Genomic DNA, 19,772 nt, shown 5'->3' on the forward strand with positions numbered 1-19,772 from the left:
AAGCATTTCATGACTTCGATTTCGCCAGAAATAAACAGCGCCATTGGGAAATTGGGAAAGCATCTTATCACACCAATCTTGGTGTGGTCAGATGCTTTAAGTACCTGTCACTACAGAGATTGCCATCATGGGGGATATTTAAATTCACTGTGATAATAAAAATGATTTACAAAAAAAAAAAAAAAAAAATTCAAGCCCCCCGTGTCCCCCCATGCTTGCACGCAAATGCGCACCACAAGCATTGGTCTAGTGTCATATGTAAACCGCAATTGCAGCATGCATGTGAGGTATCGCTGCGAACGCCAGGTCGAGGGCAGTAATTCTTGCAGTAGACCTCCTCAAAGTCTAAAGTGGTAACCTGTAAAGACTTTTAAAAATGTACGTAGTATGTTGCGCTGCACGGGCGTGCGCAATTTTTAAAGCATGTCATGTTTGGTATCTATGTACTCAGCATAGGATCATCTTTTAAATTTTACCAAACAATTAGGAAATATATAGTGTATTTGTGCAATAAAAAAATGGATTTTTCACAAAAATTGCGTTTGGAAAATCTGTGCGCAAATACCGTGAGACAAAAAAAAAAAAATTGCAACATCCACCATTTTGTTCTGTAGGGCCTATGCTTCAAAAAAATATATACATTTTTGGGGATTCAAAGTAATTTTCTAGTAATATATATTTTTTTTTTTTTTCCTCCATGTAAACAAAAAGTCACAGAAAAGGGTTGGTTTTCAAGTGGTTAGAAGAGTGGGTGATCTGTGGCTAAGGTTGAGCATAAAATCCCAGGACAGTTCAAACACCCCCCCAAATGACCCCTTTTTGGATAGTAGACACCCAAAGCCATTTGCTGAGAGGCATGTTGAGAGTCCATGGAGTATTTTATATTTTGCCCCAAGTTTCGGGAAGATGACAATTTGGTTTTTGTTTTTTTACAAAAAGCTGCCACTTAATGATACATTGCTCACGTATGGAATGAGTATATGTGAAATCCCACTGGAGTCCCTCTCTTCGAGCACCCAATTCGCTCTCCCATTTCTCCACCATTAGAGGGGCTACTTGCTGCTCACCCCCATTCAGTATTTTGTATATATTTGAGATGTTATTCTTGTTTTTTTCGGTTGAGATCATTTATTTCTCTTATTGGCTGGGGTAGGGAGGCTACAAAATGTTTAAGTTGGCGATATCTTTAGGTGTTTCTTCAATATCGTTATTTTGAAAATAAAATTCCAGTTCTTTTTCTATTTCCTTTCCCCATTTTTTATCTCTGATCAATTCCTCATTAATTTTCCAATTAGATCTTCTGGTTAGTTCTTTACCCATTTTTATTTTTACTGAGATGGGGGAGTGATCTGACCAGGTCCTAATCCCAACCCTAGCCTCTGATACTTTCTCGATCCATCGGTGTTCTATTAGAAGGTAATCAATTCTGGAATATGTCTTATGTATATTTGAGTAATAGGTATAATCTCTCTCTTTTGGGTTAAGTATTCTCCAAATGTCTGCTAATTGAATCTGATATAATTTTGTCCTAAGATCCTTAATCTGATGTTTCGAGTATCTTTGGTATCGTGAAGTATTATCCATCTTTGGATCAAGGCTCAGGTTGAGGTCCCCGGCTAAGATCACCCCTCCTTTTCTTAAAATTTGTTAGTTTCCCTAGGATCTTCCCTAGGAAGGCTATTTGTCCCTCATTGGGGCTATGGATGTTTACTAGTGTAACCTCTTCTCCATTTAACGTCCCCTTCAGGAAGAGGAATCTACCCTCCGGGTCGGCTAACCTGTCTTCTAGGATAAATCTAGTCCCTCTAGCGAGACCAATCGCTACCCCACTTGATTTTCTTTAAAAGTGTCTGCGTAAAACCAAGTAGGGTGACTCGGGGGAATACAATCTGATGTTTGATTCATGCGTAATATGGGTCTCCTGTAAGAATGTTACATCTGCTTTTAGGTACTTAATTTCCCCTAAGATTTTTTGTCTCTTAATGGGTGAATTCATTCCTCGTACATTATATGATAAATAATTTCCTACACTCATTAACTTTTATTGAATTTGCCTGGGGTTTTATCTCCAAGAGTAGTTAGGTGCCAGAAGTATTTGATTTTAGGAGTAAGGTTCTTTCTTATTATTTTTCCTACTTCCCCCCCTCCCTTTGAATCCAAAGAGTATTTGGTTTTGTGAGCAGGGTTCTTTCTTGTTATTGTTTTTCCTACTTTTTGGTTTCTGTTTTTTCTCTTGGTGCATTTAGAGGTTTCCTTATTCTGTGGACTTTTTTGAATTCTATTTTATCCGTAATAGGATTCCCAAGGATCGGATTAAGTACGCTTTCCAGCATTTGTTGTAATTTCTCTTCTATCTTTTTCTGGTAAACCTCTAATCCGCAAGTTCTTCCTTCTATTTCTGTTTTCTTGGTCCTCCATCTTGTACGATATATTCCTCTGTTCTAATTGCATTCTCTTCATCTGTTCTTTTAATTTTGATAGCTTTTTCCCGTGAGTATTTATGTTCATTTCAGTTTCCTCTACTCTTGTCAGTGTAAGTCCCAGGTCTCTATATAAAGTAGCAATTTCGGTTTTAATTGATCTTTCCAGATTCAAAAACATTTCCATCATTTCTGATTTTGTGGGGGGGGGGGTGATCTTTCACCCTTGGGTCTTCCTCCTTTCCCGGATCATTATCTCCTATTGTTTGTGTGCTCTCTCTTGATAGGTCTAGGCTCTCCTCTCCCATCACTCCCATCTCCTTTGGTCTTTTTGTTTCCTTCGCTGGTTTGTTTTGATCTTACCACTGGTTGATTTTCAGATGTTCCATTTTGTCCTTTCCCCTCCCGAGTCATATACATTTTAATAGTTCCGGGGCTTGCTGTAATTTTTGCGGGTTTCCCCCGTCCCCTCCTTTGTCTGTTTATTCTTCATTTTAGACATAGTATCTCCTTTCCCCTTCCTTCTCTCTTCCCCCTTCCCTTCCTTATATTAAATTTATATTTCGGTCCCCAAATAGACAGGGAAGAAAGAGAAAAAAAAAAAAAAAAAAAAGAACCACCAGTCCGAGAGCTTTTAGGACCACTATCTGAAGAAAATTATGTTAATTGTCCTTCCTTTTTTAGACAGCAGGTGAAATAATGTTGATGACTTCCTTTTATATATTATACCCGTCTATGTAAGTAAAGAAAAAAAAAAAATCCCATACAGTCTTTCACACTGGCCTATAATAGGTCCAATCCTGTGTTATATAGGAGGATATATGGAGTATATGTGAGAGAGAGGTCCAAGACAGAATAAACAGGGTAGTTTTTGGCTGGGGCCTGTGAGGAGGGGTAACGGGGTCCGATCAGGCGGGAGTGGAGGTCGGAGGTTCAGGCTTTCCCTTGGTCAGACATATAGAAATACATACAAAACATATATGGTTGAAGCCTCAAGGGAATTAGCTTTAAGGGAGCCACAGAAATTCTTCTGGGTAGTTCCCCCAGCTATTCAGATAATTCAATAGATCAGGAGAGTCAAAGGAGATTCTTATTTAATTGTTTAATCCTATAGCTTTTGTATAATCTTTCTAGAGTGGTCTATAACATAGTCCTTAGAGAGACCTCCGTATAGAGATGTTTCTCCTAGGCCAGCCACTTATAAAATCCTTTCCCCACCTGGGAAGCTATGGCGTGTCCCCTCTTTGGGCAAAAGACCCGAAGAGCCAGAGGTGTCACAGAGTGGTACAGTCTATCCAAGCCTCCCCACAAAAGGTTGTCTTGGTAGAGTTCACTATAAACAGTGCTTGCATTTTGTATTGAAATAAAGAATTGGGGGGCTTTCACCCTCTCACCGATCCTTTAGGACCGTTCCCGAATTGCCTCCTGCACTGTGTAGTTTATAGCTCCTTCGCTGTGTGCTATGTCGATTGTCCGGCAGCCACAGCGTCTCCCTCGGGACACCGACCCACGCTGCCCTCCGGCCGCAAGCGAAACCTCCGCCCCCTCCGTCTCCTGGGTGGCTGCTCCCGAGTCCGCAACTGCCTCCCCAGTTTCCGGCTGAGAGCGGTATGTCCACGGGGGCCTCTCAAGTCCAAGGGGAGCGAGCGAGGGGATCGAGTAAGGGGGAGCGGGGGCCACGGACTAGCCGCTCATGGGGGCTGGTGGGTCGGGAGCCTCTGTAATCGTCTCTCTGGACGTCATTCCAAGGCGCTCTAGCATGCACTCAGGACTGGCGCCATTGACAGGCTCCTCCCCCCACGTCTGGCTTGACCTAGCAGGTCTTGTTCTGATGTGACATCACCTTCAGGTTTTCTAATGGCGTAAATTGCTTTTTTTTGTTTTATTTATTTATTTTTTCTACACAAAGTTGTCACTAAGGGATATATTGCTCACGCATGCCATGAATATATTTGAAATGACACCCCATAATACATTCTGCTGCTTCTCCTGAGTATGGGGATACCCCATGTGTGAGACTTTTTGGCAGTCTAGCCACGTACAGGACCACAAAAACTAATCACCGCCCTTCAGGCTTTCTAAGGGCGTAAATTGTTGATTTTACTCCTCACTACCCATCAGTTTTGAAGGCCATGAAATGCCAAAATAGCACAACCTTACACCCCCCCCTTTTTTTCCCCTCTTTTTTCTATTTTCAAACCTTTGTGACAAAAAGTGAGATCTGCAAAACACTCAAAATGCCTCTCTGCAAATAGCTTAGGGTGTCTACTTTCCGAAAAGGGGTGACTTGGGGGGGGTTTTGTGCTATCTTGGCATTTAATGGCCTCCGAAACTGATAGGTAGTGAGGAGTGAAATCAACAATTTATGTCCTTGGAAAGACTGAAGGCGGTGATTAGATTTCTGGGTTCTGTATGCCGTTGACTGCCAAAAAGTCTCACACATGGGGTATCCCCATACTCAGGAGAAGCAGCAGAATGTATTTTGGGGTGTCATTTCACATATACACATGGCATGTGTGAGCAATATATCATTTAGTGACAACTTTGTGTAAAAAAAAATAAATAATTTTCACAAAACTTGTGGCAAAATATAAAAAATATTCCATGGACTCACCATGCCTCTCAGCAAATAGCTTGGGGTGTCTACTTTGCAAAATTGAGTCATTGGGGGGGGGGAGGGGGGGGGGTTGTGCTATCTTGACATTTCAGAGCCTCCGAAACCCGTGATAGGTAGTGAGAATTTACGCCCTTTGAAATTCTGCAAAGTTAATTTTTAGGGTGGAACTCCGCTTTAAGGCATCTAACCATCCTTACAAGGGAGAGGGGGAGAGAGAGAGAGAGAGAGAGAGAGAGAGAATCAAAACTTCGCACATAGGTCATCCTCATCTTCTTCCTCAGTAGAACCTGGAGAGGGTTAAGTAGCCCGAGAAGGCTTGGAGATCGATCAACTGGTTCTGAAAAGGGAAACTGCACAGAGTATATAACCTCTGCTCAAGTATGTGAAAAACAACTCCTTTAGGTTGTCCTAACGATGTGTTTAATGAATGCATATGGGTGGAAGGAAAGAAAAAAAAAAATTGCCGGCAGTAAACACGTGTAAAAAAAAAAAAACCAAAAAAACTCATAGGCTGGTTGTACCCAAGTCGATTGATGCATCGACTATGGTACATTCAACCTCCACATACATGAAAAAAATTTCGGCTGGTCCCTACTGAACCAGACAAATTTCAATTTCAATCCATGAATGGTCGGCTTAAAGGCCCGTACACACGATAAGAAAATTTGAAGGGAAATTTCGTCCGATGACCGATCTGCCGATGTTCAGATTGCTAGTATAGTGCTTTCGACAGTCGACTGACTTTTCGGCCAACAAAATCCTCATGTGCAGGCTATATCATTTTTGTTGCCCGTCAAAACAACGTCCGATTTTGTCTCATTCGTACAGATTGACGGAAAAAAAATCCAGCACGTGACTTCACTTCTGAAGTAGAATTCTGTCGTATGGGAAAATTCGTATGAAAATAACCTCTTCACTTTCCACATCAGAATAGCATGCCACAAAAAACAGACAACAGATCGTTTGATAATCTGATGGTGTGTACGGGGCTTAAGTTTGCTAATCTAATACTACCCTCGCCCCAGATTGACAATGCTGCTGTACAAAGGTGTCCACCTTGCTCCTTCACCCAGACTGCAGACACCCTAAGGCAGGGTGTGTGTCTAGCCAGATCACCAGCTGGAAAAAAAAAAACACCTAAAAAAGAAAACTAATGCAGCCACAACTAGGGATTGGTTAAGCATCAACATATTTCTTTTTGTTTGTGGGTTAATTACCGCTTTAAGCCTAAGAAAAGTACATAATCCCAAATCTCTTGCACACAGCAATCATCCAGTTCTGTGTCAGACTATTTAAACAATCCAGACTGCCATTATATCTAAATAAAATACCAAGCATGATCAGCATTGATGTATTCCAGTGCTTACCTGCACTTTAGTCCAGATGTCATGCCATTTTGGCTCGTAAGGTTTCTGGTAGCAGAAATTCTGTGACTCGTTATAAATGGCATATCTGCCCTCCACAAGTTTCACAACATCTATTTGGTATCCTAATAAAAGACAAACATTTGTTGAATATATGTGAAAAACCAGCAAACATCATCCTTCCAAATCCAAACTATTTAAAAGGCAAATCTAATTACAAATAAACATGCAGTAAGTAGTACTATATAGTAAAGCTGGCTATACACTGGTATAGGTATTGGAACCCGTCAGGTTTTTATTGCCATCGGTGCCCCTATTAGGGAGATTCACCTTCTCAATCAGTCTTGTTTACGGATATCACTGAAAGTGAAAAAAAAATACCTTTCTCTGCCACAGGAATAAAAAATAAAAAATGTTTTGCCTTCTACTCTACTTTCAGTAACATTGCACACAAAGCTCAGTCAGTCATTTACCACCAGTGTAAGAGAAGTATGACATGGAAAGGACCGCCCACTATGACGGTGCCACTACCACGTTAAAGAGGAAGTAAACCCTCCTCAGGAAGTTGTACCTATAGGTAAGCCTATGATAAGGCTTACCTATAGGTACTGTAAATATCTCCTAAACATGTACCGTTTAGGAGATATTTACCTTTAATTCAGCCAGTGACGTCACTGGCGCATGCGCTCTGAAGGAACGACTGATCGTACCGTTCCTTCAGAGCCCCGTGCCGTGACCGTCGGCGCGTGCGCGGGAGTGACGTCACCCGGAAGACGGGCGACTGAACATGTCGCTCGTCATACAGGTAAGAGAGCGGCACGGCGGGGGCTCGTTCTAAGGTAAGTATTTCATAATGAGCTAGCATGCGATGCATACTAGCTCATTATGTCTCTCTTGCAGGTTGTAAAAAAAAAAAAAATATATATAAATAAAAATTTTTGAACAAGTTTACAACCTCTTTAATGTTTTTTTTACCTTAAGGCCCCTTTCACACTTATGCGACATAAAAGTCAAGGCATTTTACCGCAATTTTGACGAGACTTGAAGCAATGTCTATAAACCTCAAAACGCATTAAAATCGACCCAAAGTAGTGAAGGGTACTCATTGGAAATTATGGAGTGCGACTTGTCATGCGACTTTGCCGTCCCAAGGCTCACAAGGAGGCCTAAAGTGGAACTTGACCCATAACAACCTGATGAAGAATGTTCTTTAGCAAGGAACATACACTCCACATTAACCACTTCAGCCCTGGAAGGTTTAACCCTCTTAACCACTTCCCGCAAGTAGATGTAGCCCTATGTCAGCTCAGAGAAGTGGTTGTACCGGGGTGATGCCTGCAGCGAGAGGCATCAACCCGGTACCATTTTTTAGAGCCAGCGGCCATTTTCAGGTGATAATGGCTGATGCAGCTTGGGAGCCGCATCGGCCTTTATACCAGCGAGCAGGAGAAGACGCCCCCCCTCCTCCTCCAGCGGCTCTGCCAGGGTCTCCCATCCCACCGGGAGCCCTGTGCAACCAGCCGGCACGTCTGCCGGCTGGTTGGAGTCCCGATCAAAGCCATCTCCGATGTAGTAACCCAGAAGCAGCGTGATGACGTCACATCCAAGTTACTCTGCGGCTAAAGGCGCCGAATTTAAAAAACTGTCAGTGTTCAAAAATGCAGATTTCGGCATTTTGAATACATTGAAGTGCAGTGGAGGGGTCTTTTAGACCCTCGATCCCTCCATAAAGAGTACTTGTCACAAGAGATGTTTACATTGCTTGTGACAGCAATAAAAGTGAAAAGGTTTTTGTTTTTTAAACGGTGCTAAAATTAAAAAATAAAATAAATAGGACATTTTTTTTTTCTAAAGCGATCCCGTCGCCGTCAGCTCTCACACGAAAGAAAACGCATACCTAAGTCGCGCCAGCAAATGAAAGTGCTCTTCAAACCAAACATGTGAGGTAAATGCCGCGATCGCCAGAGCGAGAGCAATAATTTTAAAGAAGAGCTACTCTGTAACTCTAAACTGGTAACCGTTAAGATTTTTTAGGGTGTCCCCTATGGAGATTTTTTACATATAGTAGTTTGTCGCCATTCCACAGGTGTGCACAATTTTAAACCATAACATTTTAGGTATCTATGTGCTCGGCGTGACATCATCTTTCACAAAACAGAAAAAAAATGGGCTAACTTTACTTTTTTATTTTTAAATGCAATGAAATTTATTTTTTTTCAAAACAATGGCGTTTGAAAGACTGCGCAAATATTGCGTGACAAAAAAATATTGCAACGACCGCCATTTTATTCTCCAGGGTCTTTGCTAACAATATATATATATATATATATATATATATATATATAAAATGCTTGGGGGTTCCAAGTAATTTTCTAGCTAAAAATACTGATTTTAACTTGTAAACAACAAGTGTCAGAAATGGGCCTGGTCCAGAAGTGGTTAATTTGTGATACAGCACTGCGTTGCTTTACCTGACAATTGAGTAGTTGTGCGATGCTGCACCCAAATAAAATTGATGTCTTTTTTTCCCCACAAATATAGCTTTCTTTTGGTGGTAATTGATCACCTCTGCGGTTTTTATTTTTTTGCACTAAAACAAAAAAAGACCAACAATTTCTAAAAAAAAAAAAAAAATAATATTTATTTTTATGTTTCTGCTATAAAACTTATCCAATTAAAAAAAAAATGTTAAAAAAAAAAATCTAAATTTCTTCATCAATTTAGACCAATATGTATTCAGCTATAAATGTTTGGTAAAAAAAAAAAGCGTATATTGGTTTGCGCAAAAGTTACAGTGTCTACAAACTAGGTGATAATTTTATGGTCTTTTTATTTTTTTTATTGTTTTTACTAGTAATGGCAGCGATCAGCAAGTTTTACCAGAACTGCGACAGGCCAATCTGACACTAAGTGACACTTTTTGGGGAAAAGTGATACCAATATAGTGACCAGTTCTATAAAAAAAAAAAAAAAAAACACAAATGCACTGTCACTGTATAAATGACACTGGCAGGGAAGGGTTTTATATCAGGGGCAATCAAAGGGTTAACAGTGTTCCCTAGGTGTGCTTTCTTACTGTGTGGGGGATGGACTGACTGGAGGAAGAGAGAGATCTGTGTTCCTGATTAGAAGGAACACAAGACTTCTCTCCCCCTCTGACAGACGGTGGTCCTCCTTGTTTACATAGGCAGACCGCAGTTCTGTCTCTTCTATGAACAATCCGCGGATTGCGGCCGCCAGACCCGCTGATTGGCTCCCTGCTGTGTCCAATCACATGCCCCAGAGCCAACAGGCATGATGTACAGGTATGTGATTTTGCGCTTAAGGGCCGACCTGCCACAGTAAATGTACGTGGGAGCGGTCACTAAGTGGTTAATATGCTACCAATATGAGTGTGTGCTGTAAATTGCCTCCACAATTGTCCTTGTTTCTTCTTGCTGGAGGCGGCCATTTTGCTGAAGCCCAGAGCCCCTGAACCGCAGTAAACCATAAAGCGGAATTAAACCCCTCAATTCCGTACCCGATTCAAATCGCCTGTGTGTGAATGGAGCCTTACATTTCTGGAATGTCGGAATTGCTGTCAGGCTGGGTTTACACTTATGCGAATGGTATGCGCATCAGATTCGCATGAAAGGAGACTGTGACCGGCTTTCAATGGAGCCGGTTCACACGGCTCAGGAGTGGCTGCAGTCCGCACTGGAAAAGGGTCCTGTGCATCTTTAGCTCCGTTTCAGGTGCAAATTCAGGGAAAAACGTGGAGCTGATTCACACCTAAAATGGAGAACAGGGACGCACCAGAACCCCTGCTGTGAGCCGCAGCTAGTGTGAACCCAACTTACATTTGCTTGTGTCCTTTACCAAACTGTCAAACCATCAAATGCCTGGTGTTATAACTGATCACAAATGCAGCACCATGGCAGCTGCAGATCAAGCAGAAACAGCTTTCTTGGCTGTAAAGGATAGGTGGGTTTAATTCCACTTTAAGGCTGTCACCAGATTGGCACTGCACATGTGCAGAGCAGGGTAAGACAGCGTATTACTGAATTTTAAACAGCACGGGCACATAACTTTAGTCTTCTACATACAGTCAGTAGATATACCTGCAAAAGGGGCCACCCTGATCTGATCTAGCAGGACCTAAAGAGTAAACCCAACATTTCATATTCCTGACATGTGGCTGCTGTGCCATGTACTTGTATGAAAAGTATCCCCCTCTCTTTGTATTGCTTCCTTTATGTGAAATCCCTGGTGTTCCTACCAGTCTCTCTGCTTTCCTATTAAAAACTGACCACACATTATGCAGGAGAGCACACCGTGGTCAGTTCTCTAGCAGTGCTGGGAATTTAGTCAGCTCTCCTTCCAATGATCAGAAATGTCCTGACATCCCCTCCCCCCGCACTGGGAAGATCAGTGTACTGCTGTGTCTTCTCCCCCAGCTCTTATGCAGCTGAGAAAAGAGGAAATGTGAGGACTTATAAAAAGGGGGAAAAAAAAAACTATATATATGTATATATATATATATATATATATATATATATATATATATATATATACACACAAAAATGTTAAGCCTAAAATTTGAATTAAAACTTTTTTTTCTCAAGGTGAGGGTTTACAATTACTAAAGTTCCACTTAAGGCCTGGTTCACACCTATGCAGGTGATGTATTTTCCAGGTGCATTTTGTGTTTTTTCACATGAGATTTGATGCCCTTTTTAATGTGTTTTTGGAACGTGTGTTGTCTTGCAGGAGAAGCCAGCAGAAACTAATCAAACAAAAGCAAGCACTGCATTTTTGATACATTTCCTCTCCATTTCTATTGTAGTCTATGGAACCAAAAACAGAACCTGCTGCAAGATAAAAGATGTGAACCTGACCCATAGGAAACCATATTAAATGGATTATAGTGTGTTTCTGAAAACCCAATGAAAAACACATTGGTGTGAACCTGACCTTAATGCTAGATTCAAATCTATGCAATTGACTGGCTAGTTTTGGGGTGCAATTTAGAACACTTGATTAGATGTGGCCTGGTACAGTCGGGGGGGGGGGGGGGGAGAACAGATTCTCACCACCCAGCAAGGCTGCATGCTGGATAGAGGCCTGGTATGGATTTTGGGGAAGGACCCCACTGCATTTTTTTTTTTTTTATTTGGGCATGGGGTACCCGTTTAAAATCCATACCACACCTGAAGGGCCTGGTATGCATTGAGGGGGGGGGGGGGGCTACGCTATTTCTATTCTCAATTTTTTTTTTTATTTTAATATTCAGCTGTCAGTGAGGAACCCTGCTGAGAGCTGATAACTCATTGGTAGCTAAAGATGTTGCAGCTGTCTGCTCCTTAAAGAGGAAGTAAACCCTCCTCTGCAAGTTGTACCTATAGGTAAGCCTATGATAAGGCTTACCTATAGGTACTGTAAATATCTCCTAAACATGTACCGTTTAGGAGATATTTACCTTCGATGCATCCAGTGACGTCACTGGTGCATGCGCTATGAAGGAACGGCCGCTCGTGCCGTTCCTTCAGAGCCCCGTGCCGTGACTGTCGGCTCCCACGCGCGTGTGCGGGAGTGACATCACCGCGGCTCCGGCCAATCAGATGGCCGGATGCCGCGATCCCAGAAAATGCAGAAATGTGAATGTGTCCCATAGGAAAATGTTAGTCGACTGTAGCGCGTTTCCGCAAACTGCACTAAAAAAACCGCATAGGTGTGACCCTAGCCTCAGGGAAAAATAGATTTGACCATATAACCACTTTAAAATATTGATGTATACATGTGGTGGGCATGGCCAGATAGGCTAACAAAGAACTGCAAAGAGAGGCATATAAAAAATAAAATGTATTTTTATGCCGATGTTCATGATGTCTATGGGGCAGAGAGAGCAATGACACCAGTCAGGGGTTCGATCCCCTCTACACTGTGCAGAACCAATTCAAGTCTTGTCTTAAGCTCTACATTAACTGCAGTATGTGACTTGTGTATGGCTGAGGTCCCCATCATATGATCCTGTCACCCTGCCTATCCCTGTGGAGAGATGTCATGCAGTACACAGGACATGCCGCCTAATATAACTTTAGTAGATGGAGTTGTGAGGGCCGCCATCTTCCGGGCTGGGCTGCTATTCATCCATCAGGACAACACACAGACAGTCCTATACAGGACACCGAGCCCTACTACGGAACATTACAGGAGGGAGGAGAGGGCTCCGGTTACCTGCAGTTGTAAAACACAAGACGGGGGAAAGTGACAGGAGAAGTGCCGCCATGATTCCTCGCAGCGCTCTCCAGCTTCCTCCGTGCTCTTCTCCCGCCATATCCAGACTTGAACGGGTCACCCAAGCGAGGCGTGGAACGCAAGCCACCGGCTTCACTATACACAGCGCTGCTAGACAGGAAAACCAGCCCAGACCATGTCAGCTTCCGGGTTACTTTAATGTCACGTTACCCTCTTCAGTAAAGACTTCCCCACAGCCTGCGACTGCTCCCTAAAGGTCACGGCGTGCAGAGGAGGCAGCGTGGTGTATCAGGGTGGGAGGAGCGGCGAGGAATAGGCGGGGTTTTATACGATGGGAGGGGGATGTTTAACAGGATGGAAAGGGCTGGGCGGGGTTTAACAGGATGGAAAGGGCTGGGCGGGGTTTAACAGGGTGGGAGGGAAAGGATGGGGTTTAACAGGGTGGGAGGGAAAGGGCGGGGGTTAACAGGGTGTGAGGGGAAGGGCAGGGTTTAATAGGGTGGGAGGGGAAGGGCGGAGTTTAGTAGGGTGGGAGGGGAAGAGCAGGGTTTAGTAGGGTGGGAGGGGAAGGGCGGGGTTTAGTAGGGTGGGAGGGGAACGGCATGGTTTAGTAGGGTGGGAGGGGAAGGGCGAGGCTTAACAGGGTGGGAGGGAAAGGGCGGGGTTTAACAGTCTGGGAGGGAAAGGGCAGGGTTTAACAGGGTGGAGGGGAAGGGCGGGGATTAACAGGGTGTGAGGGGAAGGGCAGGGTTTAATAGGGTGGGAGGGGAAGGGGGGAGTTTAGTAGGGTGGGAGGGGAAGAGCAGGGTTTAGTAGGGTGGGAGGGGAAGGGCGGGGTTTAGTAGGGTGGGAGGGGAACGGCGGGGTTTAGGAGGGTGGGAGGGGAAGGGCGGGGTTTAACAGGGTGGGAGGGAAAAGGCGGGGTTTAGTAGGGTGGGAGGGGAAGGGCAGGGTTTAGTAGGGTGGGAGGGGAAGGGCAGGGTTTAGTAGGGTGGGAGGGAAAGGGCGGGGCTTAACAGGGTGGGAGGGAAAGGGCGGGGTTTAACAGTCTGGGAGGGAAAGGGCGGGGTTTAACAGGGTGGGAGGGGAAGGGCAGGGTTTAGTAGGGTGGGAGGGGAAGGGCGGAGTTTAACAGTGTGGGCTGGGCTGGTCAGGGTGAAGGTGTGAAAGAGAGAGTAGTGGGTGTGGCTAATTTGCTCTGATTATTAGGCATGGCCTGAAGGAAGGTAGTTTGGCCTCCTGCACACTAAGCAGGGAAATTGCTGCTCGTGAGCATAGTAGGCAACATTTCCAAAACATTTTTAGGGACACTTTTTTGCAGAAAGACAGTGAAGGTGGAGTAGTATGTTAATGTAAATACCTGAGAAAGGTGGAAACAGGAAGTGCACGGAAGCAGTGTGGGAGGAGCAAGCAGCTGCGAGGAGAGCTGTGTGGAGGAGAGCGTGGAGGAGAGCCGGGTGACACGTGCGGGGGAGCCGCACTAGGTCACTAGAAGCCGGCGTGGGTGCAGGGGACCAGGACAGAGAACGGCGGCTGCGGGACCGGGACGGTAAAGCGGCGGCTGCGGGACCGGGACAAAGAGCGGCGGGACCGGGACTGAGAGAGACCAGGACATAATGGTGCGGCAGTGGACGGCGGTGGAGGACAGACACCGCACAGTATTGAGGAGGCGAGTGTTCCCGGAAGCAGGGGAGGAGGAGCAGCGGCGACTGGTGAGTATCTCTGCAGCTGGGTCACTATTCCTGTGTGACGGTGCTTGGGATTGTGACTGACTAACAGACCTGTGACTGACTGACCATAGGGATCTGTGACTGACTGACCTTGCTTGCGACCATCAGCGACTGACAGACTGCTCTGCGACTGACAGACTGCTCTGCGACTGACCGACGGTGCTCTGCGACTGACCGACTGGTGAGTATCTTGCGACTGGTGAGTATATTTGCGACTGGTGAGTATATTTGCAACTGGTGAGTATCTGCGACTGGTGAGATTCTTTGCGACTGGTGAGATTCTTTACGACTGGTGAGTATCTTGCGACTAGTGAGTATCTTGCGACTGGTGAGTATCTGCGACTGGTGAGTATCTTTGCGACTGGTGAGTATCTTTGCGACTGGTGAGCATCTTTGCGACTGGTGAGTATCTTGCGACTGGTGAGTATCTTGCGACTGGTGAGTATCTTGCGACTGGTGAGTATCTTGCGGGAGAGATTCTTTGCGACTGGTGAGTATCTTGCGACTGGTGAGTATCTTTGCGACTGGTAAGTATCTTTGCGACTGGTGAGTATCCTTGCGACTGGTGAGTATCCTTGCGTCTGTGCTATCTTTGCAACTGGTAAGTATCTTTGCGTCTGTGCTATCTTTGCGACTGGTAAGTATCTTAGCGACTGGTTAGTTTATTAGAGACTGGTGAGTACCCCAGGTTTAGTACCAGGGAAGTTAGAGGTAGGGTAGGTAAGGAAGAGCAGGTCGTTAACATTATCCCCATAGAGTAGTGGGTAATAATGTCCGACAGGATTGCGGATGCCACTCAGTGCACTTCTTGCGGCATGTATGCGTTCCTTGATGATCCAATCGAGGACGAATACTGCTGTACAAGATGTGAGCAACTGGTTTCTCTGGAAGCCCACATCGTGGATCTAAAGAACACAGTGACAAGACTGCGTGGCATCTACAACCTGGAAAGGAGCTTGGACTTTACCCATCAGGCGCTGGCAGGGGTCAGCATAGAGGAGGGAGGAATGGAGGAGACGCAAGCAGCAGAGGCACGCAGCTGGGTGACTGTTAGGAATGTTAGGGGGAGGAGTGTCAGGGAGGCCAGTCCTGAGTTGATAGACCCCAACATGTTTGCCGAGTTGCAGGTTGAGGGGGATATCAACTCAGGGGTGGCAGTGCTGGAGCATGCGCCCTCCCCCAGCTGCCAGGGGGGGGTCAGCTCCAGGAAGAAGGGGGGACGTAACTCAGGAAAGGTTAGAAAGGTTGTGGTAGTGGGGGACTCAATTATCAAGAGGACAGAGAGTGCAATCTGTAAAAAAGATCTCGTGAACCGAACAGTATGTTGTTTACAGGGCGCCCGAGTTCGGCATATCGCAGATCTGGCAGACAGATTGTTGTGCGGGGCTGGGGATGACCCAGCGGTCATGGTGCATGTGGGCACTAATGACAAAGTTAAAGGTAGGTGGAGGATCCTTAAGAACGATTTCAGGGACTTAGGTAATAGATTGAGGAAAAGGACCTCCAAGGTGGTTTTCTCTGAAATACTGCCTGTACCTCGAGCCACACAGGAGAGGCAGAAGGAGCTTAGGGATCTTAACAAGTGGCTGAGGAATTGGTGTAGGAAGGAGGGGTTTGGGTTCCTGGAGAACTGGGCTGACTTCTCAGTCGGCTACCGGCTCTTTAGTAAGGATGGGCTGCACCTTAATGGGGGCGGTACAGCTCTTTTGGGGAGAAAGATGGCCACCAAGTTGGAGGAGCTTTTAAACTAGGAGACGGGGGGGAGGGCTCAGAAGTAGAGTCAGTTAGGAGGGAGCAAAGGACTGATGGCAGTTGTAGGGTCAGCAGCGACAGTAGGTCCACAACGTCTATTGGTAGGTCTGTGCGGGAGAACCGCAGACCAAACAGGAATAAACATAACCAATCAAGTTTAACTTCTGTAAAACTAAGAGGGGTATATGCTAATGCCAGGAGCCTAGCTAATAAAATGGATGAGTTGGAAATGTTAGTACATGAGGACGACATAGACCTAGTGGGAATAACGGAGACTTGGTTCGACCCCTCACATGACTGGCTGGCAAATATCCAAGGGTATTCAGTGTACCGGAAGGACAGGGTAGGAAAAAGAGGGGGAGGGGTATGTCTCTACGTCAAGAATAATGTAAGGGTGATAGAGAGGAGTGACATTACGGAAGGGATGAGTATGGAGTTAGAATCCGTGTGGGTAGAACTCCATAGGGAAGGAGAAAAGGGAAAAGTAATTGTGGGGGTTTGCTATAGGCCACCTAAACAAGGGGAGGAGGTAGAGCTGGAATTTTTAGCACTTTTGGGTAAAGTGGCAAAGCTAGGATCAGTCATCATATTGGGGGACTTCAATTATCCCGACATTGACTGGGGAGAGGGGACTACACACTCACATAAGGGCCGTCAATTCACGGAAACCTTACAGGATAATTACATGTCACAGTTGGTGGATTCCCCTACCAGAGAAAACACAATCCTGGATCTATTGATCACTAATGACCCAGACCTAATCTCGGAGGTAGGAGTCCAGGACAACCTGGGCTCTAGCGATCACAGGATGATCACATTTAGCGTAAATAACAATATAGCAAGGCAAGTGGGGAACATAAGAACCCTTAACTTCAGAAGGGCAAACTTTCCAAAATTGTACTTGTTGATGGAAAGGGTAAATTGGGACCGAACCCTGGGATCCCTGACCACAGAGGAAAAATGGGAATGCTTTAGGAACATATTAAGCAAAGGCATCTTGCAGTGCATTCCTATGGGAAATAAATTTAGAAGGGACAAAGCCAAACCTGGCTGGCTAAACTGGAGCGTTAAAAAACTTATTAGGGGAAAAAAATTGGCCTTCAGGAAATATAAATCAGAGGGCACAGTATTGGCTTTCGACCAATACAAGGAGGCAAATAGGAAGTGTAAACACAAAATCAAGATGGCTAAAATAGACTTTGAGAGACAAATAGCGGAGGATAGCAAAAAAAACCCAAAGAAATTCTTTAAGTATATCAACAGCAAAAAAACTAGGGCAGAGCATATTGCACACATAATTAACAATGATGGGAGGATGGTCACAGAGGACACTGAAAAAGCAACCGTGCTGAATGCTTTTTTCTCATCAGTCTTTACACAGGAATCGGAGGGGTACACTGACCATGACTGTATGGTTAGTAGTAATACAAAGGACTTGCCACTATGGCTAACAGAGGGTGAAATCAGGGAAAGGCTGGATAAACTCAACACTAACAAATCACCAGGCCCGGATGGCGTACATCCGAGAGTACTCAAGGAACTCAGTAAGGTTATATCCAGACCACTGTTCCTGATCTTTGCGGACAGTATTAGGACAGGAGATGTACCAGGGGAGTGGAGGAAAGCTAACGTGATTCCGATATTCAAAAAGGGTCAGAGGCATATACCTGGAAATTATAGGCCTGTCAGTCTGACATCAGTAGTATGTAAACTTCTGGAGGGGATGATAAGGGACTATATCGTAGAGTTTGCTAAGGACAACAGCATCATCAGTAGTAACCAGCACGGGTTTACAAATGGGCGTTCTTGTCAAACCAATCTCTTAACATTCTACGAGGAGGTGAGCTGTGAGCTAGATAGGGGCAGACCAGTGGATGTGGTGTACCTAGATTTTGCTAAGGCGTTTGATACAGTTCCCCATAAGCGCTTAATTTATAAATTAAGGTCTGCAGGTATCGACAGCAGGGTTTGCTCTTGGATACGGAACTGGCTAAAAGGGCGTGTCCAAAGGGTGGTAATAAACAGCGCATACTCAGACTGGTCTGAGGTAGTAAGCGGGGTCCCCCAAGGCTCAGTCCTTGGACCAACCTTGTTCAATTTATTCATAAACAGCATTGAGGACGGGATCTGTAGTTCAATATCAGTTTTTGCAGAGGACACAAAATTAGGCAGGGCAATAACAGCACAGCATGAAGCAGATATCCTACAGAATGACCTGGACAAAATAACGGAGTGGGCAAAGACATGGCAAATGAGGTTTAACGTGGAGAAATGTAAGGTTTTACACTTGGGGACTAGAAACATAAAAGCACAATACACGTTAGGAGGGGAACCCTTGGGAGAATCAAAAATGGAGAAGGATCTGGGAGTCTTGGTTGATGATAGATTAGGCAACAGCATGCAATGTCAAGCGGCAGCTGCCAAGGCTAGCAGAATATTAGCATGCATAAAGAAAGGGATGTATTCCAGAGATAAGACTATAATCCTTCCACTTTATAAAACTCTGGTCCGACCTCATCTGGAGTATTCGGTCCAGTTCTGGTCACCAGTCCTCAGAAGGGATGTGTTGGAGCTGGAGAGAGTCCAGAGAAGGGCAACTAAACTAATTAGGGGATTGGAGGACCTTGATTATGAGGAGCGTCTGCAATCGCTTGATTTATTCTCCCTGGAGAAGAGACGCCTGAGGGGGGACATGATAGCAATTTTTAAATATCTAAATGGGGATCTAGGCTTAGAAAAAAAGCTGTTCAGTCGAAGGGATTGCATGAGAACTCGGGGGCATACAATGCGATTAGAGGAGAAGCGTTTTAACCTCAGGCAACGTGGGGGGTTCTTTACTGTTAGGGCTACAAGATTGTGGAATTCTCTACCACATGAGGTGGTTTCTGCAGGTAGTATGGTGGCTTTCAAAAGACTCTTAGACGTACATCTCAAGGATCAGAACATTCAGGGGTATGCAAAATGATTACAGCCACACACATCTACACAGGTTGAACTGGATGGACTTTTGTCTTTATTCAACCTCACCAACTATGTAACTATGTAAGGCCACACGGGGCGTTAGAAAAAACGTGCGTCAAAGTTAGTTCTGACGCCGGAAAAAGCAGCTGTAAAAACGTACTTTCAGTAGCTTTTTCCATTGGCGTCATTGCACGTTTTGCCACGTTGCTTTTAGCAGCGTTTTTTTCTGCCTCCATTCAAAATCAATGGTTCCCTATGGGAGCCTATTGATTTGAATGGAAGTCGCACCGCAAGTCGGATCCGACTTGCGGAACGACTTGCGCTGTGAGAATCTTAAGGGGGAACTCCACGCCAAAATGGGAAAAAAACGGCGTGGGTCCTCCTCCTCGCAATGAGACATGAAAGGGTTAACAACATCTCCCCCTCTGACCACGGCCAGATGCTCTCATGTCTCCCATTCCGTGTCGGCGGCCGAAATTGTCTGACCGGCTCGTACTGCGTGCGCATCACCCAGGCGCATGCGCAGTACGAAGGGACCACGTCATTGACAAGAAAAGCTGAGTACGTGCAGCGCCATCTGCGCATGCGCGAACAGCTATAAAAGGCCGGGGAGCCGGCGTCTCTCCTCACTTCCCTCCAGGCGAGGGAACAGGACGGACATGGACCTGCGGCAGCAGAGGAACTTTTCCTT

At 45.0% G+C, this 19,772-nt stretch overlaps 1 protein-coding gene across 1 annotated transcript in view; it reads right to left on the bottom strand.

The window, feature by feature from the left end:
- Positions 1-12,879, bottom strand: part of NEMP1 (nuclear envelope integral membrane protein 1) — a 72,991-nt gene extending 60,112 nt beyond the window's left edge. Inside the window, exons 1-2 of the mRNA XM_082247218.1 lie at positions 12,618-12,879; positions 6,405-6,526 (exon numbers count right to left, since the gene is read on the bottom strand). Of these exons, the coding sequence (XP_082103344.1) occupies positions 6,405-6,526; positions 12,618-12,717 (222 nt within the window). The 5' untranslated portion in view covers positions 12,718-12,879. The remainder of the gene's footprint in view (positions 1-6,404; positions 6,527-12,617) is intronic.
- Between the last annotated feature and the right edge of the window lie 6,893 nt (positions 12,880-19,772).

This window comes from Pelophylax lessonae (genome assembly GCF_965119305.1).
Source record: "Pelophylax lessonae genome assembly, chromosome: 2".
Taxonomy (NCBI): domain Eukaryota; kingdom Metazoa; phylum Chordata; class Amphibia; order Anura; family Ranidae; genus Pelophylax; species Pelophylax lessonae.